This window comes from Ailuropoda melanoleuca, chromosome 9 (genome assembly GCF_002007445.2).
Source record: "Ailuropoda melanoleuca isolate Jingjing chromosome 9, ASM200744v2, whole genome shotgun sequence".
Classification (NCBI taxonomy): Eukaryota; Metazoa; Chordata; class Mammalia; order Carnivora; family Ursidae; genus Ailuropoda; species Ailuropoda melanoleuca.
In genome coordinates this window covers 66,095,867-66,120,411 of record NC_048226.1, presented here as the reverse complement: position 1 = coordinate 66,120,411, position 24,545 = coordinate 66,095,867, and the positions used below count along the sequence as shown (strand labels likewise).

The following is a 24,545-nucleotide window of genomic DNA, read 5'->3' as shown; positions in this document are numbered from 1 at the left end:
ATGTTACACTGTAATTTTAAAAAAGCAGGAAAGGGAAATGCCACTACGTGAACCCCTGCTCAGGGCCATCAGTGTCAGCTGTGCACCCCACTCTAGACAGCCTATGTCTGCTTCCACCCTGCATGCTTCCTCAGCACTGCTAGGCTTCTGTGTCCTTGCCTAACTACACTGGACCCTCATATTAAAAGTCTAGAACAGGAGCGACTGGGTGGCTCACTTGGTTAAGCGTCTGCCTTCAGCTCAGGTCATAATCCCAGGGTCCTGGGATCGAGTCCAGCATGGGGCTCCCTGCTCGGTGGGGAGCCTGCTTCTCCCTCTGTCTGCAGCTCCCCCTGCTTGTGCTCTCTCTCTGACAAATAAATAAAATCCCCTCCCCCCGCCAAAAAAAGACTAGAATAGTCCTGGCTGCAAGCCCCCTTGGGGAGCTCTTAAGAATCCCAGTATGTGGGTCACACCCCTCACCAGTTAAATCATGGATGTGGGCCCCAGGCAGCAGGGCTTGGAAAACTCCCCAAGTGATTCCAAAGTGGAGCCAAGGTTGAGAGCAGATGATCTGAAAGGATACTCCCCAAGAGAACACAGAATCTGAGACCTCATTTTGTACTCGGTAGTGTAGGTTATATAAGGAATGAGCCAGGCTCTTTTCTCCTTCAAGGCCACTCGGGGCCTTGCCCAAGCCCTGCCACCGCGCTCTCACGAAGTTCCCGCCCAGCTGCTTCACAGTGCAGTCGACCTGTGAGCTGGGCCTGCTCAAGACACAAGGCTGGTAAGGTTCATTCACACCGTCCCACGGCGCAGGGGCTCCGAAGAGCCAGACCTACCCCCCTGAAGCCTCAACCCAAGTCACACGTCAGAACGGCCTTGGGGCTTTTAAGAAATGCCGCTGCTTGGGCCCCACCCGAGATGGCTTTCTGGGCTGTCAGGGGATTCCAACGTGCAGCCAGAGTGAGAGGACGGTTGTCAAAAACACAGCACCTGTGCCTCTGAGTTTTGGAGAGGCCCACTGGGATCTCTGTGTAGCTGGTGGTGCTACTCGGAGTGGCCCACAGTTGGTCTTTGTTACATGCCCATTACCTGCTGTGCAGCCCAGTCCTGACCAGTTAAGACCACGATGAAGTCCATCCAGCTGTCACCTGCCCCCCTCACTTCCCACAGGCCCACCCTAGGCACACGGCGGCCAAGCCAGCAATGCTACGGTGAGTTCCTGAGGGGTCCGTTATCTACGAACTTCCTACTGCCAATAAAAGGAGGATGAACATTCGGGTTCATGCTAACGACGCTCCATAAGGAATTGGCAACGTGCACTTAACCTAAGAGGTACTGTGTGGATTTTTATATGAGCAATTACTGACGCTATTTTTTTTTTAAAGATTTTCTTTATTTATTGGTCAGAGAGAGAGAGCGAGCGAGAGCGTGAGTAGGGAGAGCAGAAGGCAGAGGGAAAAGCAGACTCTCTGCAGAGCAGGGAGCCGATGCAGGACTCGATCCCAGGACCCTGAGATCATGACCCAAGCCAAAGGCAGACACTTCACTGACTGAGCCACCCAGGAGTCCCCTGACACTTTTTTTTAAGACATTTGATAACATGGATGTGAGTGGGAAGCCACGCTTAGCTTCTAAGTTTAGCTGTTTCTAGTTGTTCTGCAGAATACATTTATTTTTTTAAAAAGATTTATTTATTTATTTATTTATTTATTTATTTGACAGAGAGAGAGACAGCCAGCGAGAGAGGGAACACAAGCAGGGGGAGTGGGAGAGGAAGAAGCAGGCTCCTAGCAGAGGAGCCTGATGTGGGGCTCGATCCCGGAACACCAGGATCACGCCCTGAGCCAAAGGCAGACGCTTAACCGCTGCGCCACCCAGGCACCCCGTGACACTATTTTTCTTAAAAGAGAACTACTGGCACACATCTCAAGGCCTCAAGAAGGGTATGTACCAGAAAGGTAATGGCGGTTACATCTGGGTGCTGAAAACCCAGGTGATTTTAACTTTTGTTGTTGTTGTTGCTTATCAGCATATTCTAGGTTTTCTATGATGAAACTATATTAATACAGAAATATTACTCGTGTAATATTTTTTAAAAGCTGAGCATAATCATGAAGAATCAGTTCTGTCACACAACTCAGGTGGTGTGCAGCTGGTTCCAGGTGTTCAGCTCACAAGTCTGCTTTTTAGGGCGCTCCCAGCCTCGGCAAACTCTGGCGCCTTTGCCCCCATGACAAGAGGCCAGGGGCCACATCGTACTTTTTTGGTAGTTCTGCAGCACTGGTAGATCGAAATAAACATGATTATTCTTTTTTTGCTGTAGAGAATAAGACCTTTCTCGTGTCTTTTTTCACCGGAGAAATGGATTCTTCACTGCATATGCGCAGACTTTGTCAGTATTTTTGCAAAGTACATTCCATGAAACTAGTGTTCTCTGGACAACAGGTAGGCAAAAAGAAGAAGAAAATTGGCGGGGAGGAGGAGTTCCATGAAAGACAGCTTGATTTCCTTTCTGCAGGTATCCGTGGGGCCTTGACGACACTCATTCGTGGGGAATCTGGAGTAGACAGTGTGGATTACAGCTCTCCCCAAATGTATTGGCCGTCACTTCCCATGGAACACCTCCAGTGACCGGCGCTCCCATGAACAGGTTTTGGGAAACGCGAGTCTAGCCTTTCAGCACATGGTTCTTCGGCCTTCTACCACAAAGCAGAGTAAGGGTGCCCTGTCCTCTGTCGTGAGGACAGGGCAGCAGGCCCCAGGCAGGGTGCTGCAGAGAACGAGGTTAGGTGACGCACAGCACGCTCAGACTTCGTCATCCAGCTAGCTAAGCCACAGATGAAGTGGCTTAGAGCCAAGAAAACAAACGAGGACTGGCCCAATAAACATTCACAATTGAACATCAGGTGACATTTTAATTTATTCTGTTTACCGACACTGCTAAGTTACACTGGGTTTTTTTTTTTCAGTTTCATTTGGGTTGGACACAAATACACCCAGAGGCATGGTGAGAGGAAAAACACCAGACATTTCATTAGCTACTGTAATACTGCTGTCTCTCTCCGCAACCCATCGCCGCCAGAGACATTTCTACCAAGTGCTCCTGCAGAAACCCAATACATTTACATGAAATAACGCCTAACCGTACATTTAAATTAAAAAAACAAACCCCATTCAGGCTCTGCTAGAAACGTGTGTTAGAAGACAAGAGTCTGAGGGTGTGAGACATACAGGGTAACTGCAAGTGAATGAGCATCTAGTTTCTCTCAAGTGAAAAAGCAATGACTGCACTCCTGGGTGGGACAGGACAAGACCTCTTTTACACCCTGCTCAAATGTCTGGTGCACGTCGTGACTGCATGAGTGTCTAAAACCTGCTTGTCATTCATCACCTGGCAGAGAGGTAAGTATTGCACTGTACAGCCACGTTCCTAAAAACACTGGTCCTGCAAAGTGGTCCTTGCAAAAGGAGTTTGGGAATCAAAAAGATTCAGAAAATACTGTAGGCTGTTATCCACTTCCTGGAGAGGCACACTGCATATTATCACATGGAAGGTTCTAGAAATACCTTAAAAAGAAATGCTTAGCTTTGTTTAACCCACAGTTTCCCAAACCAACCTGACTTTGGAATCTTTTTTTTTTTTTAGATAACACATTTCATAGAATATAATGTAAGAAATCATCCTCTACGGCTTTGAGAAATTTTTTGCAGAAACAACAGAAAAGTCAAGTAACTCCTAGGATCATGTGTTGGTCACCAGCAAAGAGGAGAACGGGTCCTGAAGATCAGAGCCCCATTCTGATTCCGCCCCAACCTTTGCCATACACCGAGGCTGCTGAAAATAGGCAGCAATCAGTTCTCCACGGTTTCCTTCCGCATGGTGTCAAGTGTTAGGCATGCTGAATCCAGGACGGAATCGAACATGGTCCAGATGGGGGAACCCTATGTCGTGCACAGAGGCTAAGTGTTTATAACCTTTCCCTCTCCTGTAACAATCAAGTCATTAAACAACCATTGTTGCTTCAAATACACTTGACAGCCCTTTGTTCCTAATAAAAAAGGAACAAGAAAACATACAGAGCATCTAAGGATTTTCAGCAAGAATGACACAGACCAAGAAATCAAAATATAAAAGCTTTTGGCTATCTATGCCAAATACTTCTCAAACGTTACAGCAAGGATGGGGAAAGATGGAGGAAATCCATGAGATTTCCAGATTACTGGAATGATGTCAGTATTCCCTCATTTGCATAATGCATCATCTTTATTCTTGTTTCCAAGGAATTTCATGTGATATTTCAAAGCAGAAGATGGCAAAAACAAAACTCCCAATGGGGGGACTTGGCAACCAAACACAGTTAGTACGTCTCTGCTGCCAGGACGCGCACCGCCACTCACGCCTCCACGGCAATTCTCGCAAACCGATACTGCGGGGAGGCGGGCGCCCTCAGCAGCACGAGGCCCCTCTCTGCTGCTGGCTGGCTGGACAGCATATCCAACAAGCCCGTCAAGCTAACAAACCCCAGGGCTTCTCCGCTGCCGATGGCCATGGAAAAGTCTCCCTGCGTGACAAAGCCGAGGAGAACTCTGGAGCAGTGAGAAGTCACCGCCGGGAGGGGGCCTGACCACAAGCCCAGGGTCAGAGCTTGGTGCCCGGCTGTACGGTGGCCCCCGGCCAGACCCTCGGGCTCAGCACATGCCTGGTTCTGCCTCTTCTCTAGTTTCTTCTTCTCCTTCTGTTTACGGATCTCACTCTTGAAGGGGTCGCTGTGCTTGGATTCTTGGGGCCCACAGTACAGCCGATCCCGATGGAGCTGGAGGAAGTCCTCCTCGGCTGGGACACAGATCATGGAGTGCGGCTCGGGGCTGCCCTTCCCCAGCAAGGCCAGGCTGAGCCACACCAGGGCCCTGGGGAAGCGGTCCAAGAGGGGCAGGCAGGCCGCTCTGGTCGGTGCCAGCTGCCCGCTGCCGGGAGCCCGCCGGGCTGCCCGCCTGTCCCCGGAGCCGGGCCCACACCAGGTCGACAGCTGCTTCAGCCATTTCCTACTCCTATGTGAAGTGGGAGACACACGTTTGAGATTTTGTTCGGGGAGAAAACATGCAATCAGAACACTGTGCACTGTGGAAGTTAACTTGGTTTTTTCTACGCTATGTGGGAAAGGATCAAAGCTGTAATTTTTTTAAGAATTGAAAACAGACATCAATACATGTTTGTCATATTTTTCTTATGTGTCTACTATTCTTAGATGCTGAAGGACTAAAGGTTTAAGAAGTTGAAGGTAGAAAAAAATAAGACAGAGAATCTAAGGCTGCGAGAGACAGTTCTATGAAATGAAGAAAGGATAGGAAATTATGAGGTTACTGTACAGAAAAGAAGTACCAGACAAGAGGGATGAGCACTTTTTAAAAATCAAAGCACAGAACAGAAGGTTAACGGAAACGCCATCGAACAGGCAGTGGCAGGAACACACTTTGTACGGTGGCCTCTCGGACGTGACGACGTTACAGTGAGTGGGCACCGAATCACTCCTAAATTCAGGTCATTTAAAGGAACCAGAAGAAACCAAATCCAGGGATGTAAAGGGAAGAACACTTGCTCAGGGTTCGCAGAGGGAATGTTCCTCGTTACCCAGGGGCACCCTCGCAAGGGAACAGCTTTGTCAGCAAAGGTCACAGAAAACAACTGCCTCAGTTTATGTCTGTGGCTGACGGATACTTTAAATCATCTGGTCAGTTAGTATCGTGCCCCAAATCAAATGTGACTCGGCTGTGTCCCCGAGCCCTCTGTGAGACACGGGAGGACTGGCTTGTCCACCCAGAAAGTTCAGGCATTCCCTTGGGCTTTGCATAAAGGAACAATGAGAACATTTCCATCCTGCAGCCTACATAGGAGATAAACAGACAATCTAAACCGCATCCAGGAGCCGTGGGCACTTACCGCAGAACACAGAAGAGACTGCCAGGGGCATCCTGACCCGCTACGCACTCGGTTCCCAGCCGGGCTGGGCACTCTGTGTCCACTGCTTCTTGGGGCTCGTTGGAGCTGCTCCTAGATGTGCCCTCTTCATCAGACCGCGGATCTGTGTTTTCGGGCATGGGAGCACAAGGCAACTTGTCTCTTCTCGAGTCACTCTCCTTGCCACTTGGAGAGAAGGCCACAGAGGATTCCTCTTGGGCCCGGACTCTTGACTCCCACTCCTGAGTTAACTGCTCCCAGGGACAGCAGAAAGGTGCCAGGGTGCCAAGCTTCACATAGTTGGGGCGTTTTGCAGGAGGGTACCTAGGGAAAATGAAGTAAATATGAAACTCAAGTGCACTCCCTGACGTTTCTCCAGTCAATTCTATCTTCCGCTCTTCCAGAAAATAGTCTACATTGATTGCTCTCTCCTCAAATCTCCAACAGCCTCCTCCCCCTTCTTATTCCTAACTGATTACCTCACCTCTTTTTTCACTGGGAAGACCGGCACAATCAGGAGAGTTCTACCTAATCTCTGGGCCAGAGACTACCCTACCTAAATCTATACTCGTATCTGAGAGTCAGCCTTCCAGCCTACAGAAATGAGTGATCTCAGCCTGACCCTATGGAATACCAACCCCTCTTCCCCACTCCAGGGCTTTGCTCTTACAATGTCAGCCTCCCCCCTCCCGCTGGATCCCTCCCGCCGGCCTAGAAACACGTGCGTCCATCAGGATCATAAGCTCCATGAGGACAGGAAGAGACTTTGCTTGCCTTCCCCTGCGGTAGTCCCAGTGCCTAGGAGGCGTTTGACACATAGCAGGCTCTACATAAACCTGTTAAATGAATGAATCAATCGGACAAATAGGTAAAGATGCATATGGAAAGCTGTTCACAGAAGCGCATAGCAAAAAGTCAGAAATAACCTAAAGGGCCACTGATAAATTACGGCTCATCCCTACTGGAGTCCTGCACGTAACTGTTGAGTTCTATTTTGAGCAAGGGTTGGCCGATGATGACTCACACCCCAAACCCGGCCCACTGTCTCCTTTGACACGACCCAGGAGCTAAGAATGGCTCTTATGTTTTGAAATGGTTAAAAAAAAAAAAAAAGTATTTTATGGCACCTGAAATTATAGGAGATTCAAACTTGTGTGTCCACAAGCAGGATGAAGCTGGCCCACGGCCACATCCATTCATTTATGTACCACCTGTGTCTGTCTTTGTGCCACAAGGCAGAGCTGAGCTGCGTGGCTGCCATGGAAACCAAAGGGCCCACAAAGCCAAACATAGTTATCATCTGGCCTTTTAACAAAAAAAGTTTGCCAACACTTGGTTTAGAGTCACATTTAGTGATATGGGAAAGCTATCCATAACAGATTGCTAAATAGAAAGAGCAGGTTTTGAAGTGGTATATACGCTATAATCCCTTTTCAAAAAAAATTCTACCTAAGAAAAATTTGCGTGGGTAAAGAAATCCTGAAGGGTGAGAAATAAGTATTATTGTCAATTACTACTTAACAAACACACAGAAGACTCTGCTACGTATTCTGAGAGGCACCAAATACATGATCGCTGCCCTCAAAAAGCCTGTAAGCCAGCAATTCGGGATAGTATCCCCGTCCTTCCACTCACTCATCACTCGACAAAGTCCGACACTCAACAAAGTCCAAAAACCCAGCACCGCCTGCCTCTGGTTGCGGTGGTGAACGGGGAAGTGCAATCACGGAGCTCACGGTCAAGGAGCTACAACATCCCATCATCTCCTCATTCATCAGTCAACAGAGACACTTATTAAGGACACCAGGCACCAGGCACTGGCGAGATGCCACAGACGCCACATCACACAGGGGAGTCGCTGTGTTCCGGGAGCCCGGAGCGGAGCAGGAGAGCCAGGCTCTCAAAGGTGCCAGGCAACTCACTGTATAAGAGATGTAAAGCCCTTCGCTGGCCACTCCCCGGTGAGAGAAAAGGAAAGAAAAAGAAGTCTAGATGGATAGATACCAACATGTAAAAATAGTACTTCTCTCTCTGGATGGAAGGAATACACCAGTTTACAAAGCATTTTTACACATTCCCATAGTTTCATTAACATTTCATAAATACGTATTACCTCTATAACCAGTTATAAAAAACACAAATTCTATTAAGGGGACAGAGGCTGGTGGTGTACATCTCGAACAAGCCTCTGAAAGGCAGGCCCACAGTTCAGTCACGTACCATCGTCCATGTGAGCATGACCATGGGAAGGGTCTGTAACCTGGATGGGCCCACGAGAGCCAGATATAAGACCATCTCCTAACCTCATTATGTCTCGGTTATGTAAAGTCAAAGAAAAGTCTATGAAAACTCCAGGTTATATAAGAGTTCGTGAAGCCATTCCAAGTATCACTGGCCAACGCTGAGTAGGCCCTGCTCTTCCTCGTTAAGACATCAGGAAACTGGAGAAGCCGGTTTCATACCTTTTGTACTTTTCAAGGAGGCTCTTGGCTTGCTCTTCAGCAAACACAACCCCCGCGGGGCAGTCTGGGAAATCACTGGGGATGTCAGGTGACCTTTTATACTGAGAATGCACCACAGACTCTTTTAACCCGCCAACTCTTGCGCCTCGATAGATCTAAAAGAAATGTCAAAAATATCCTATTAACGTAGCAACTAACAGTAAAATTAGTGCTTAATGTTTGTATGGAGAAAACGGGAAATAACCTAAAAGCCCATCGAAAAGAGAATGGGTAAGTGTGGGAGAATCCTACAACGGGTCATACAATAGCAAAAACGAGGAAACAGAGCTTCACCAATCCACATGGAAAAATCTCAGTGTTGAACGAATACAGTAAGTTGCAAAAGCATATGTATGGTGAAGTATATAACGTTTAAAAACATGTCAAATGTAGTAATTTTGTTTGGGAAAACAGCACACTTAATAAAGCTATAAAAATAGGCAAGGTAGTAACAAACACTGAAAACAGGAATAGTGATTCTTTTAGAAGGAGGATGGGAAATAGAACTGGAGAGAGAGAGAGTGCTTCCAATAAATCTGTAATGTTTTATTTCTTTTTTTGTTGTATTGTTTGTGTTTTTTAAAGATTTTATTTATTTATTTGACAGAGAGAGAGACAGCCAGCGAGAGAGGAAACACAGGCAGAGGGAGTGGGAAGGAAGAAGCAGGCTCATAGCGGAAGAGCCTGATGTGGGGCTCGATCCCAGAATGCCGGGATCACGCCCTGAGCCGAAGGCAGACGCTTAACCGCTGTGCCACCCAGGTGCCCCTGTAATGTTTTATTTCTTAAGCTGGATGGTGGGTGAAGGGTACACAGGTATTCGTTATATCAGTATCTATACTTTTTTGTATTCTTGAAACAGTTCGTAATTTAAAAATTAGAATTATTTAAAAATATTCCCATTATTATTATTATTAAGATTTTATTTATTTGACAGAAAGAGAGTGAGAGAGCACAAGCAGGGGGAGTGGCAGAGGGAGAGAGAGAAGCAGGCTCCCCGGTGAGCAGGGAGCCTGATGCAGGACTCAATCCCAGGACCCTGAGATCATGACCTGAGCCGAAGGCAGATGTTTAACCAACTGAGCCACTCTCGTGCCCTGAAATAGTCCCATTCTTAAATGATTAACCGAATGTTTCTTGTACTAGGCAAAATCGCTAAAATTAATTACCTGTGTGAATCTAACAGTCTTACCTGTCTTTTATACTCTCTAGCTCAAAGTAATATTTAAACTATTGAGAAGAAAAAAACACATTGGATTTTAATAAAATTTTTAGCTGCAGTTATAGGAATACATGTTCAGCACTCAAAAAATAAAAAATGTATTCTATACATCTATAAAAACTAGAAAATTACGAAAATTGCTTTTAAAATATAACAAATTATTTTGAGTAAAACACACACAAAATAAAACAAAAAACTACCTCAATAGTAGTTGCCATTACTATTCAAAAATCAGGACACTTTCAAAATCTCAAAAATTCACACTATGTCGGCCCAACTCTTATTAATGACAACCTGGCTCCAGGGACGTTCTGAAGTATCTTGTATCAGAATTATAGCTCTAAGGGTAGGAAAAACAGCACTCGATTTCTAAGTTGGGCACGAAGTCTGGAACAATTTCAGCACGCAGAATTGACTAAGAACGTATTTTACACACTGTACAGTGGCAACGGAAAAAGAACTCACAAATGGAATCCAGAAAGCCATGCTCCAGCCCTTTGGGAGCAGGATGTCCCAGCCGCTTCCCCAGCCACGTCGGTCATCACCGGTCACCTTTCCTGGCTGCTGAATCAAAAGGATGGGTATCTTGGATTCCTGGGGACCTAGAACAAGCTGTGACCCGGGCACCAGCAATTCACTTCTCTTCCGGTTTAAATCCTAAAGCGGAAGAAAATAATTGAAGACAAACAACCCTAATTTTCTGGGACATTCTACTGGCTCTTCCGATAAACAGCTTTAGTAAGTTAAACGCTCTTTCAAAAAACAAGAAAATGTTCTCAATAAATAAAGGGAAGCCATCTGAAATACATGATATTCCTCCTACAGTGATTTTCCTCTATACGAGTGCTTCACTAGAAAATGCTAAATTATCTTAAATTTGAGCTGCAATATACCAGATGATTCAAAGTTATATAATCATCTACATCCATTCTGCTCATCTGTTATATCGGGATTAGTTTTATATTTTGATGTTCAGTCCCTACATTTACCTTGGTTAAGATCTGTAGTCAGGAGGTTAAAAAAAAAAAGGGTACAAACAATAAGCAACTTCTCAAAGAGGGGCAGGTGGGAAAACACTGGGGCTCTTGAGAAATTTTCTCACCAGGCCTTAAAGATTTAAAAGAAAAGAAGCTATCAATTATTTGTTATGTGGACTGTAGGGAGTGGTGAACAACAGCCTCTCAGACTTGTCTTGCCGGCTGTTAAAAGAGATGAAGAGGCAGGAGAGAAGCCTAGCCCTCACGGGAGAGACTACACAGGAGACCGCCACCACACGGCCAAGTCCACCTGGTTACCTCACGGATGGTCCTCAAGCATGACCAAGTCCTGCTTCTCCTTTTTCACCTCTGGTTGAGTTTCCACTACCATCACTACATGGTGGTAATTCCAAAGTATCTGTCTCCTTAGCCCTGACTTTTCCTCCCGGAATCAAAACCTGTCTGCTGGGCATCTACTCGGGCCAAGTCCTGAGGACCTTCCAACTCAGTTTATCCAAGATTGAATTCATCTTTCCGACTGCATCTACTCTCCTCCTGTGTTCCCCACCGAGCTGGGGAACTCACTCACTCATTCACGCACTCACATATTTGCTCTTCATTCAAATGTTTACTTAACCATTCAAATGTTTGCTGAGTACCTTTTATGTACTCAGTACATTTTATGTGACAAACACTCTTCTAGAACTTGGGAATACAGCAGTGATAAATCAGGCTCTGGATCTCTTTTACCTGGGGTACTGAATCCATGCTAGACTGTTTGGAGCTAATCTACAAGTCTCTCCCTTTCCTGCTTCCCACCATCCAATCAACTACTATGTCTTGTCAGATTTACCTTCAGGAGTATGTCTTCAACCCCAGCCCCTCCACTCCAGCCACACAGCCTCAATTCAGGCCCCTGTCATGTCCTCAGTTAAGGACTATTTCCAGGGTCTATTTAAGGCCAGCCAACCACAAGTCCTCTCTCCAGCTCCTCCACCCTCCACTCCCACCCCCATTCCCGGTCTAATCCACCTTCCACAGTGCTGCCAGAGTGAAATCTGATCACGTCATGGCCCAGCTTAAAACCTTCAATGGCACACTATGTCCTCTGCCCAAATCCTTAAAATGCCTCAAGGTCTCTTGTGCTCTGACCCTTATTTATTTCTTCACCTCCTGCCCCACTCCCAACTCCAAGCTACTGACCCACTTAAGAGATTCCTGAACACATTACCTGGGCCCTTGCACATGCTGGTCTCACTTCCAGCAACCCTTTTCTTTGCGACAACCTTGGCTCCTGGACCCCAAGAAATTTGGTTTAATTCTGTCCACCCATCTAAGAGTCAGCTCAAAGACCAGCTCCTCCACCCAGGAAGCTTTCCCCAATTTCCCTAGTCTGGGCTTGGTACCCCTTCCCTGGGCTTCCTTTGACCCTGTACTTCCTTGAACACACCCTAGCCATCTATCCCATCATCTACTCTGATCCCTGGTCCTGGCAGGAGCTCAATCATGGTGAAATTAAAGATAGAACATTTAAGGGAAAAAGAAAATAAAAGAAAAACACATATTTAAACCATGGAATAATCATTTTAAATGAAAAGTCTTTGTTATAACTTTTTCTAGAGATTATTCTTCTCTAAGAACAACAACAACAAAAAAACCTAAGTAAGGGATCAATAAATTGAAAATATAAGGAAGTCCATGGGATTCTATAAAGGATGAAATAACTTTCACAGCATCTAGAGTGAGGAATTTCAACCTGTCTTCAGGACTTGACCAATAATCCTTACGCCATTAGTTACCTGATCCGAGATTTTATTCTCTGTGACATTCTTACAGACAGCTTGGTTCCAAATAAAGCTATGCGTACAGTCCACAGGTACACCCTCCAGAAGCAGCTGTCTAACTTTCTCATTATCTAAGAGGGAAAAGAAAGAGCCTTCAAACTACATCCTTTACATCAATAAAGTCAAACTCTAAACATTGCCAGTTGACCTTCTGTTACAAGAAAATATTTTGTAGGTGCTCACTTAACTTCTCTAGAAGAATTTCCTTGACTAGAAATTAAGTTATTCCTATAGCTGGTTTCAAAATCTGCAAAACGGCAAAGACCTCCTACGCTTAATTTTCGGGCATTTACTTTTAGTGTATACGATATAAATACCACATTCAGCTACCTCTAAATAACTGCCTAATCCCACACTTAAGATTCTAGGAACCACTGCACAAGTGAACAATTTCTTTATAACGTGCTAAGACAGTACAAGCCATATTTTAACTATTGGTTTCAGGGCTCTTTACATCATTCTTGGCCCAACAGTTGTGAGTCAACAGATATCAGCTTCTTCTGCTCTATTATTTCAAGTCTCTTTATAATCCTTTTTCATTGAACTGAATGTTTATTCCTTCTGTACAACATGTTTTTCTTATTCCTTTAAAATGAGTATATTTTCATCCCTTTAAATAAACTACACCATGCCAGAAAGTACTCTAGTGGGAAAAAAGGAGAAACTTTTTCAATTATAAACATCTATATGGCTAGGAGACATTTCCTACATGAAGTCATTGAAATACTGGGGGGGGGGTAGGAATCTTCCAAATGTATTTTGTTGCACTGAAAAATTAAAAAAAAGAAAAAAAGAAAGACAATCCACGAGTTTTGGCTAACGTCGAGACTGCCTACATAGAAAGGTCACACTCAAAGGCACATACCTGCATGGGTCTGATGGCTGGAAAAAAAATAAGTTGGAAGCGACGGGGTCTTTAATGTGACAGATTTCAGGGGAGAACAAAGATAGAGGATGTTACATTGATGAAAAGATCTGAGATAAAAGCTCCTTCAAGTGGAAAGTGCTCCTAGTCCGCTGCTGTTCCTCATGGAGATAATAACCAATAGCATCTCGTACCAGGGTTGTGTGCTGTGAAAGTTCCCACAGCCTGTCTAGGAGCAAACAGCCTCTGTTTCAAACAGCCTCTGTCCACCCAGAATTGTTTTCCTGTGGAGTGCTGCCAACGATCTGAGTGACAGAAATGGGACTCTACAAAAGACCAGGCTCATACGGAGGATGTAAAGGCACAAGAAAGACGACTTCGTCCCCAAATATTCTAAAAAAATAATAATAAATAAATAGATGAAACAAAGTAGGTAGGACATCCAGACAACGGAGTATCATTCAGTGTTAAAAAGAAATGAGCTACCAAGCCATGAAAAGACATGGAGGAAGTTTAGATGCTTACTACAAAGTGAAAGAAGATAATCTGAAAAGGTTACATACTGTATGATTCCAATGAGATGACATTCCAGAAAACAAAACTAGGAAGACAGTGAAAAGATCAAGGGCTGGGAGAGAGAGAGATGAATAGGCAGAGCACAGATTTTTAGGGCAGTGAAACTATTTTATGATACTACAATAATGGATTCACGTTGTTATAAATTTGTCAAATCCCACAGAATATTCAACACCAAGAGTGAACCCTAATGGAAACTATGGACTTAGGGTGACAATGATGTGTCAGTGCAACTTCATGGACGCTGTGCATATATGGGGGCAGGGGAATATAGGAACTTTCTATTCCTTCCACTCAATTTTGCGGTGAACCTAAAACTGTTCTAAAATATAAAGTCTATTTAAAACAAAACAGAGTATGTCTGAAGGCAAAGGGAAAGGCCCTTTTAGGTCAAGAGTCTAGTACGGAGGGAAAAAGAATATTACCAGCTGAGTCAGCATATACCTAAGTGGGCATAGAATGACTACTGATTCTGAATGTAATTCTAAATCCTTTGCCCAAGACTCAAATAAAGGATATATTTCTTTCATACCCGGGCAAAAGCCTTCTTATTAACTACATAACTGCAGAATAACTTAGAGGTGGAAGGAATTAGCTTTGTTCTCCTTTCTTAAATGTATTTGAAGATGACCAAACTTGAAATTAAAACTTTCTTAGTAAGTTTTCCTTAGAGAAGCAAAGGAAATTAAAGTTTTGGTTTGGGAATCAAATAAACCAAAGTTAGGCTTCAAATTCACTCTATTTTAAATTAAACATGCAGAACAGTTCAAGGAGACCAGCTGAAGCTATGAGGGCTTCTTCTCCCAAGAGCAGAAACAGAGAAGTCGGTGCAAAATGGCCAATAACTGCACATTTCATAGTCACCTGCAGCTCAGTGCTCTGAAGGTGCTTGGAAAAGCTGTAAAAAGGGATAATCTCTCACCTATCACTCTTTTTTTTTTTTTTTTTTTTTAAAGATTTTATTTATTTATTTGACAGAGATAGAGACAGCCAGCGAGAGAGGGAACACAAGCAGGGGGAGTGGGAGAGGAAGAAGCAGGCTCATAGCAGAGAAGCCTGATGTGGGGCTCGAACCCATAACGCTGGGATCACGCCCTGAGCTGAAGGCAGACGCTTAACCGCTGTGCCACCCAGGCGCCCCTCACCTATCACTCTAAAGGGAACTTGGTCCTCCCTGTGTTTGGGGTACACACTATCAAAGAGTGCATAAGGAGAAAGACCGCGAAGAGCCCATGAGCACAAGTAAAGCATTTTCTAAAGCGAACTCATCTCAGATGACAAAGACTAGTTAAAACTACCTATCAAAGCAAATCAGCAGATGCTAAGGAGAATAAATCCTAAAATAACAGTACAACAGGAATTATCTTTTAAAATCTCACATGGAAAACCAGTTACTTACATAGTGAAATGCTGTTGTTAAGTTGAAAAGATTGGCAAAAACACATTATTCAAGGATCAAATAATCAAGAAAACTTTTCCAAACCATCTGAAAATATGCATCATTACTTCAGGCTCTTCACTTAAAGATGACTTCCTTCTCTCCACCCTTGCTACTCTCCTCCCAATACTTCTGACACTCAAATGTGCAGCCGTTTTCCCCAGAGCAAGCAATTCTGCGACACCAGCTGGGGGTCCTACAATTCACATCAATTCTGACACCACCTACCCAGAGATGCTGTCAGATCCCACAGGTTCAGGGCTTAGTCCCACAAGACTGCCCCTTCTTCAAATGCCAGCTGGAGTCCCTGGTCTCCTCTACTTCTGACCAGCTGGCTAGAAATTGGTCTCACCCATGACCCCCTCCTCAAATTCAGTAATTTGCTAGAATGACTCCCAGAATTCAAGAAAACAGTTTACTTACTCCATTACTATTGTTTTCTTTTTTTAAATGAAAAGAATTAGCTCAGAAACAGCCAAAGGTATGAGGGAATGAGGCTCTTGCCCTCTTTGGACTCACCCTCCCAATACCTCCAGGTGTTCAGCAAACTGGAAGTTCTCCAAACCCCAATTGTGTAAGATTTTTCCAGAGGCATAATCAAGTAGGCATGATTGATTAAATCACTGCCCACTGACAATCGACTCAATCTCTAACCCCTCTCCCCCTCCCAGAAGCAGGTCTGGGTGGGGCAGGGGTAGAAGGGCCAAGAAAGTTCCAACCCTCTAACTTTGTGGTTGGTTTCCGCGGTCCTCCCCCCACCCAGCCCACCATCCTTAGAGACTTTCCACCTCATTAACATAAAAGTTGTGACTGAAAGGGGCTTTAATGAATAAGAAAACACTCTCCTTTAGCCTTTAAGGCTGTTATCACTTACGGAATTACAAGGATTTTAGGAGCTATATGCCAGGAAAGGGGCATCTGCACAAAGACCAAAATACATATTTCTTATTATATGGCAATATCACAGTCTTTTCAGAGTCCTCTAATTCCCAGTACACATAAGAAGATGGTTTGTTCTCCAAATCAGGCAAACCCTTCTTTACGGTTTAAGTAGCACCAAAATTGGTCTGTTTTGTCCAAATCAAAACAGGCAGAGAATGACTTCAGATACAGAAAGAGAAACTGCAAGTATATCAGAGAATTAAGTTTTCGATCATCAGGACATGGAGATTCTTCCAAGGATTAATCTTTTATTAACTGACCCAGCTCATCAAAGTATATTCTAACTTCAGTTTTAAATTATCATCCTAGATGGTGTGTTACATTTGTTGGTAACACCGGTATAATCCTAACTCCTCAAAAAAGTTTACTTCTTTATGTAGCGCACGCACCAATGCCTCTTCAGTGAAATTACCTAAGACAGGCTTTAAAAAAATACCACGATGACTACCAGGACTGTAGGCTTTCAGAGAAACTGAATCATGTGTTTCAAGGTAGACTTTAATTTTCCTGGAACTGATTCATATTAAGATAACAGCCTTAAAAAGGATTTAATACATAACTGCCTCATTCCAAAAAAAGATTTGAAGCAGCGAGGGAAAGTAAGTGGAGTTTAAACTACAGCTTTAAGGCAGTTATGACAGTGCACGTTTAATGCTCAGTCGACATGCAACTTTTAGGGCGGCACTAGACAATAACGCCATTAAAAAAGAAAAGAGGCAACAACTCACTGAGTAATGTCTGAGGTTCCATAATTAACTAACCCCTCTCTCATCCAACCCACCTTTCATGGAAGGTTCTAACAGACTAATTTGTTGCTCCTTTAATAAGCTATTAACTTCATGTGGAGGTAAAAAAACAAAATCTGGAGTTATTACTACGCACACCTATATCTTTCCTCTCAAAATTCAGAAGGTAATTTTAATGATTCTTCCAATTAGTAGTGTCCAAATGACAGTAAACACAATGCGATATTATCACCATTGTTGCAAATCCCAGATCAGACTAAAATTTTAGCAGGCTCCTACCCACCCTCCGATGCCACCCCCGCCCAACAACCTCCCACAGGCCACTCTACTGAGTCTAAACCAAGGCATCTTACCCTTCAGCACCTGGGATGGCCTTGCCAGGATTCGAACCTGGATCATCTGTATGGTCAGACAGAGGCTTCCAATGAGCACAAGACCAGCTGCGGGTGCAGATCCCTTCCTCACAATTAAAATTCTGAAATGCCAGGCATTTTCAGAAAACCCAGTTTGCAGAAAGACAGGTTCTACCAGATACTAAAAATAAAGAACTCGGGGGAAAAAATGAACATAAGAATCAGGCTATATGCCTCAGAGCTAAAAGATACTTCCATACACACCATCTCCTTTGGTCGTAACTACCTTGAAAGGGAGGCCAGTAAAGATCATCCTAAGTTTTTACAGATGAAGTTAAGACAGAGGGGTCAGAACTCTTCTCATGGGACTAGACTACTCAAAATTGTAAGGAAAACCAGGGGTGTTCTAGAAACTTTACCTTGGCATTTTTCTGGATTGGGCAAAACTTTGGACCTCTTTTGAGGCAAATTTATTCGAGGATCCCCAACTGTCAATCCCAAAATACTCCCGGCTGGAATTTCTGCTGGTGATGTTATTCCTTTAACAACAACAACAACAAAAAAACAAACCTTTCACAAAGTCATTCACAATACGTATATATTTGCTTGTATCTTCAAATTTTTTAATAAAAATTTCTTTCTGGGCTACCTAGTAAAAAACATACATTCCTCTTTTGTCCCATTAATACTTCTGGAGAGTAAATTAACATTCATAAAGAGTAACGTTTCCTACCAAAAACATTAAATTAACATAACAGATTATGTTACGACACGAACATGTATACTTCCATCAGTGATAACTACAATAGCTTCACACACAAACGTAATTGTGTACAGGAAGTATAGACCTTAGTTTAGTACCTGGTCTACGTGTTTACCTATCATATCAGAATGCCAGTTATTCGGAATGCTAACGTAAACTCAAATACAGCTTCCTATGTTCACTGAGTCAGGCACCCCTCTTCCGAGTTCTCTTGCCATATTTATGACAAGGAGTTACAAGTTAAAAAGCACTGCTCCATGTAGTTAGCCCAACTGTAAAACACTCTTTTAACCCATTTCGCACTCCTCCCTTCTTCCCCAAACCACCCAGCAGTATTCCCTCTGAATACCTCCCAACAACTCAAAAATGGCTTCTTGTCTGTGATGAAGGGAAACGCTATCAGGATTCTTACAGGTTTCAATCCACCAGTGGTGAGGTGTCTTCTCTGTGTCCTCTCCTTCCTGAAAAATAACAACTCCTATTCACCAAAGAATGAATCAGACCTGATCATTTTGCAATGGTTGAGATACATGGGCAACTGCCACCATATTTAACACAGTAATTCACACCAGCCTAACTACTCTTCTAATTAGAGGCAAGGACATAGCATTACACTTCTCTCAGGATTTCACACACTAAAAACCACACCCAAGGTTTCCGGAGAGGCTAACTAAGCTACTTCACACCTGCGTTCTTCTCTCAGCACACTACCGACAAAATAGGCCTGCTCCTTGCTCCTCTCCCACTACCGCCAATTTCATACCAATTTAAGCAATAGACCTTCCCCACCAAAGACAAACCAAACCTATACTGTTTGAAGAAATCTTCGGCAAAAGGATATCTTATAATTACATTATTCCTAGAAAGTTCAAATAAGATACACAAGTATTTTACTTATATTTTTCCCAGATAGAACAAGGAATTGAGCAAGGTTTCAAAAAGCACCTCAGGGGTGCCTGGCAGGCTCAGTCAGAAGAGAGTGCAACTCTTGATCTCGGGGTCACGCATTCGAGCCCCATGCTGGTAAAGAGATTACTTAAACGACTAAAAAAATAAAAACTTAAAACAAAAACAAATAGAAAACAAAAAAGCACCTCGGTGCCAGTACCTCGTACACCAAGAAAGAGAACCTATAGCCAAGATTCACACTGGAGTTCAGTGAAGTAGGATGTGTTCCTACAGAGTGTAAAGAAGCAACCTGTTAACATACGGGCTATTTTCCTCACAGCAACTCAGGTAGCATAGCTTCTTGGTTTCAGGTACAGGCTCTGGAACCAAACTTCTTAGGTTCAAATCCTCCCTGAGCAACTGATTAGCTAGAGCGGAGCCCCTACTCTGTGCCAAGCACGGAGTCCTCGCCGTCACCAAGTTCAATGTCAACATCGCGTAAGTACACAAGTGAATCTAGACATATAAATGGAGAAAATGTGCAAAATGTGATGAAATACACTACAATTTGTATCATTTAACTTGGGGGTCAGGAAGGGATTCCAGAGGGAAATGATACAGAGGCTGAAGTCTGAAGAATAAGGAAGGTTTAGCCAAGCAGAGAGGGGGCCGGGGCAGAACGTTCAGCCAGGTGGGGAAAAAGTAGGTGTGAAGGCTCTAAGTGAGCGGAGACCAGAGAGAAGGCCAGCACGGCTGAGCTGCAGGTGTGGACAGAGCGAGCCAGGGAGGCAGGAAGCCACAGGAGTGTGCAGTCACGTGAAGGACTATGGATTTCACCACAAACACAGTAAGAAGCTATTCAAAAGCTTTCAATCGGGAAATGACATGATGTGAATCAACTGCTAAAAGAGCATTCTGTTTCCTACGTGGAGGATGGGGTGAAAAGAAGGAAGAGCAGAGGAAGTGAGACAACTGCTTTGGTGTGCAGGCAAGAGACACGGTGGCTAAGGCCGGTGTGGAAGCAACAGAGCAAGAGACAGAAGAAAGTCTCTTTCTTCTAACAGCCCAAAATCTGTTCTGACCTAACATCTTATTTGACCATGTGAAATCTGTGAAAGGCACTGGCACGGAAGGGTTAGTTGCACTCACACAGGGAAACCAAACGAATCCGAACCCGGAGTGTCTGATTCCTGACCTCGTCTCTCCTCCTAGACCTGCGTGGTTGACTCGGTAGACACCGGCCACGGAGAGCTATCTCTATTTAATTTCTAGTTAATTACAATTACATGAAGGTACAAATTCAGTTCCTCAGTCACACTGGCCACATTTCCAGGGCTCAAGAACTACATGTGGCTAACGGCTACCACACTGGGCTCCACAGAAGATTATCATCCTTGCAGAAAGTTCTATTGGAAAGTGCCACACTAGACATATGGCTCTGAACCTTTTAGGGTTAAACCTTAAAACTAGCCCCGGAAAATGTACACCACACAAGTACAAACAAACAAACACACTGCACACACTTTCAGTGATTTTAGGGGCTCTCTGTTACTTATAAAACTCGTAAAACTCACAAACTACAAGGATATTCTGCATTTAAATAAGAACAAGTCAGTTTACTTATTAGATTCGCTTAGATCTGTTCTTCTAGAAGTGAAAGATGACCAAGTATTTGACAATGAGCGTAGGTAGAGGAATAAACAGTTATAGGCCATGGCCCAAAATGCTACCGAGGTATGTTAGGTTTCACCAATTTGCTAAGAAGGACATGAGTAGAATAAAGCACCACAGTCACATTGACTCTTACGGTCTGGACAGAAGCGGCTTTTAGCGCCTCAGTCAGGATGGAGTGGGAAAGTGGACCGATCAACCGCAGCCTGTTCACCTCCATCGTCAAATCACTGAAAGACAGAAAAGGTCTTAAGATGGAAATTTCCATCTTAACAGACACAGTGTCTGAGCCACTGGTGAAAACAGAGCAAGTCTTCACTAAAATGGTTCGGTGGGTTCAGGGCAAATTCAGCCTGTACCTGATTATAATGCCTGTGGCTGGAGAGATCCAAGAAGATGGCTGATGGGGATCTCTAGTTCCATCACCGATGACTTTTTTAACGGGTTGAGCACTCTCTCCATCATCTTTCCGTTTTCTTTTCTTGCCAATTTTCTCATCAGGCACTTCAGTTTGGCTTTTTTCTTCGGATGTTGTCGGCAGGGGGCTGGGGGTGCAGACTGTTGATTTAAGGGGTTCCACACACTGGCACACTGCTTTGAGCTCCTCTAAAACATCCTAAGGAAATATTGAAACACTTCAAGTGGTTTAGTTCGTATTATTTTTTACTCCCTTTAAAAAATTCACATCTTTATCCCTTTACAAATGAAATTCATCATCATCAAAAAGCTTTTTTGGTGCTTCTAAACAGTGCACGGCACTTAAAACAAAAAAAACTCCTCAGAGTCGGGGCGCCTGGGTGGCCAGTTGGTTAAGCATCTGCCTACGGACCAGGTCATGACCCCAGGGCCCTGGAATCGAGCCCCCAACTGAGCCCTGCATCGGGCTCCCTGCTCAGCGGGGAGTCTGCTTCTCCCTCTCCCTCCACTGTTCCCCCTTATTGTATACTCTCTCTCTCTGCGTCAAATAAATAAATAAAATCTTTAAATAAATTAAAAAAAAAAAAACAGGAAACCTAAGTGTTAAAGACTAATGAAAGCAACATGACTATTCTGAACAATTAACATTTTTTTGATAACGGGATTAAAGAGAACATTTCCAGCCTACCATATAAAAGCAGTGAATAGACCCAAAAAAATCAATGAATAAGAGAGGTTAAAAATCATCAGAATTACTCAAAACAGCTTATCCTCAAAGAGGCTCTGACAAGCACCTAGATACCAGTGAATTCAGGCCTGGTGGAGCATTTGACCAAATGCAGCATTTCGAGCCACTGCATAATCCAGTGGGTTTTCATCTCTACTTTCCCTTATGGCTTACTAAAAAGTGAAAGGTCAAGATTTGCTTCATTTCATATTCACATCACATTCTTCCCTATATTCCAATACAGCAATCAGCCCAACTTTTATACTATTTAAATTCCCAAAGCATTGATTCCCATGGTAATTAAGAGTGCGGTGACAGAATGGCAAGGAGATAGTTTCACGGATTCTACCTGCTTAAGCGATGGATGAAGCCAGATCCACAGCTGCCTGCTCTCTGAAGTGTGGCCGGGGGCCCCCTCAGACTTCCAAATAAACGTGACAGGCCCCAGCATCTCTTGAGGGTATCTGTTTGCCCGATAAAGCATGACACTACCTTGGCGCTTCCCAGACAGGCAGTGAGCAGCCGCGAACGTCAATCCTGACATAAACAAAGACAAAATTCTATGATCTCCGGTGCTGAGATGGCCGTGTTATCGCCCGGTCACCATCCTGCTACTTGTTGTCTATCTCCATGAGGGATGAGGTGCTGCTTTTGATCCCTGAATAGATCAAAGCCTGGCACACAGTAAGTTGTCAAGAAATAGCGACTGAATGATTTAATGAGGTCTGAGTTTCTGCCGGACTGAAATCCCTCCACTAGAACAATGGCTCTCTCCCTTTACACCTGACACTGTTGGAAATGATCTGAAACCACCCCATCTTCCCCAACATTAACACACTCCCTGAACAAGAACTGTCTCACGCATTTTGATATACATTTAAACTCCAAAACGCTTACTTGCTCGTGATATGAATAAATACGCAAAGACTAAAATAGCACTCAGCTTCGAAACACGTTTACCTGCATCTACGCTACACATTGGAGAAAGGGCCTTCAGTATTTCTTCCTCTTTGCCCTTCAACTCCAAACAACAGTAGTAGGATAAATCCTGCACAAAGGGAGAGACATAATTACTTAGGAAGTGACATGAGGGAAAACTGTGAGTAGCCAAAAGCCACATCAGAAAAACTTCTACGGGTCCAAGACACAGACCAAATTGCCAAAGCTATCATTTCATAAGTCAAAATCTGAAACCTGTCTATTCCTAGGACGTTAGCAAATACTCTTAAACCAATCTAAAGAAAAATCAAAATGAATTTTCATTTCAAGTGTTAAGTTACTGTGTCCTTTTCAGAAAGAAAATCTATGGGTGAAGGGAGCTCCGGGAGCGCACGCGGGACGGCTGGCGGTTGGCGGGCCACCTGCACGGGGAGCAGGCGGACTCGCGGAGGGCACCCGCGAGACAACAGACTTAGAACACGAGCTCCAGGAGCGCGCGCGCAGGGCGGCTGGCGGGCCACCTGCACCGGGGAGCGGGCGGACCGCGGACCCGCACTCTGGAAACGGCAGACTGAGTCCGTGAGCCGGGAGCGTGCACCACCAAGCATCTCACGGAGCTCCGGAGCTCCGGTGTGCTCACTGGATCGAGGCTGAGACCGGGAGCTCCGGGAGCGTCCGCGGGGCGGCTGGCGGCTGGAGGGCCACCTGCACGGGGGAGCAGGCGGACTCGCGGTCAGCACCCGTGAGACACCAGACTGAGACGGGGAGCTCCGGGAGCCCGCGCGGGGCGGCTGGCGGCGGGCGGGGTTGGAAACACAAAGGACAGAGACGTGCCGGCCCTGGAAGTGAGGGCTGGGACGCCGGGTGTGGGGCGCACAGCCCGGGATGCTGCAGGGTTGAGCAGCACCAACAGAAACAGAGTTAAAGTGGCCAGAACATCAGTGGAGAACGATCCGCGATCCCTCTGTTCTGAGACAGAGGCTGAATTTCAGCCGCTGCTGCTCTCTCAGAAGAGGCATAGCAAACCGCCAGGGAAAGCCGCCAGAGAACAAAAGCCCGGAAATACCGGCTCACAGGGTGCCCATCCCCATCCCCCCTCGCAAGGGACACAGAGACTCTACCCAAACAGGGTTTTCTGAGTACCTGCAGGCAGGCCCCTCCCCCAGAAGGCAGGCTGAAAAATCAAGAAGCCCACAACCCGGAGCGCCTGAGTGGCGCAGTCACCAAGCACCTGTCTTCGGATTAGGGTGTGATCACAACGCTCCGTAAGGAGTCCTTCATCGGGCTTCTCCACCGGGAACCTGCTTCTTCCTCTCCCACTCCTCTGCTTGGGTTCCCTTTCTTGCTGACTGTCTCTCTCTCTCTCAAATAAATAAATAAACTCTTTAAGGAAGAAGCCCACATCCCTAAGATCTCTATAAAACAAGGGCGCACGGCCTGGGTCCCAGTCAACACTTGGGCTCTGGACAACCCTGCAATCTCTCTTCATCAGAATGACGAGAAGGAGAAGTCCCCCCCAGCAAAGAAAAGATAATGAGTCTGTGGCCTCTGCCACAGAATTGGCCTCGGCCACAGAATTAATACATATGGATGTATCCCAATTATCAGAAATGGAATTCAGAGCAACAATGGTCAAGATGATGAGTAAACTTGAAAAAAGCATCAGAGAAAGCGTTGCTGAGAATATAGAATCCCTAAGGGCAGAAATGAGAGCGAATCTGACAGAAATTAAAAA

The 24,545-nt window shown here is 44.8% G+C and overlaps 1 protein-coding gene across 2 annotated transcripts in view; it reads right to left on the bottom strand.

Moving 5' to 3' along the window:
- Positions 1 to 2,880: 2,880 nt before the first annotated feature.
- The window catches only part of POP1 (POP1 homolog, ribonuclease P/MRP subunit), a 37,534-nt gene continuing 15,869 nt past the window's right edge, over positions 2,881 to 24,545 (bottom strand). Inside the window, exons 6-16 of one of the 2 annotated variants that reach the window (XM_002914003.4) lie at positions 22,832 to 22,919; positions 22,221 to 22,408; positions 21,087 to 21,343; positions 20,864 to 20,957; positions 18,518 to 18,629; positions 17,825 to 17,944; positions 12,441 to 12,556; positions 10,130 to 10,321; positions 8,404 to 8,558; positions 5,924 to 6,265; positions 2,881 to 5,034 (exon numbers count right to left, since the gene is read on the bottom strand). In XM_002914003.4, coding sequence (XP_002914049.1) covers positions 4,380 to 5,034; positions 5,924 to 6,265; positions 8,404 to 8,558; positions 10,130 to 10,321; positions 12,441 to 12,556; positions 17,825 to 17,944; positions 18,518 to 18,629; positions 20,864 to 20,957; positions 21,087 to 21,343; positions 22,221 to 22,408; positions 22,832 to 22,919 — 2,319 coding nt within the window. In that variant the 3' untranslated portion in view covers positions 2,881 to 4,379. The remainder of the gene's footprint in view (positions 5,035 to 5,923; positions 6,266 to 8,403; positions 8,559 to 10,129; positions 10,322 to 12,440; positions 12,557 to 17,824; positions 17,945 to 18,517; positions 18,630 to 20,863; positions 20,958 to 21,086; positions 21,344 to 22,220; positions 22,409 to 22,831; positions 22,920 to 24,545) is intronic. The other variant, XM_034668356.1, reaches the window with a different exon arrangement.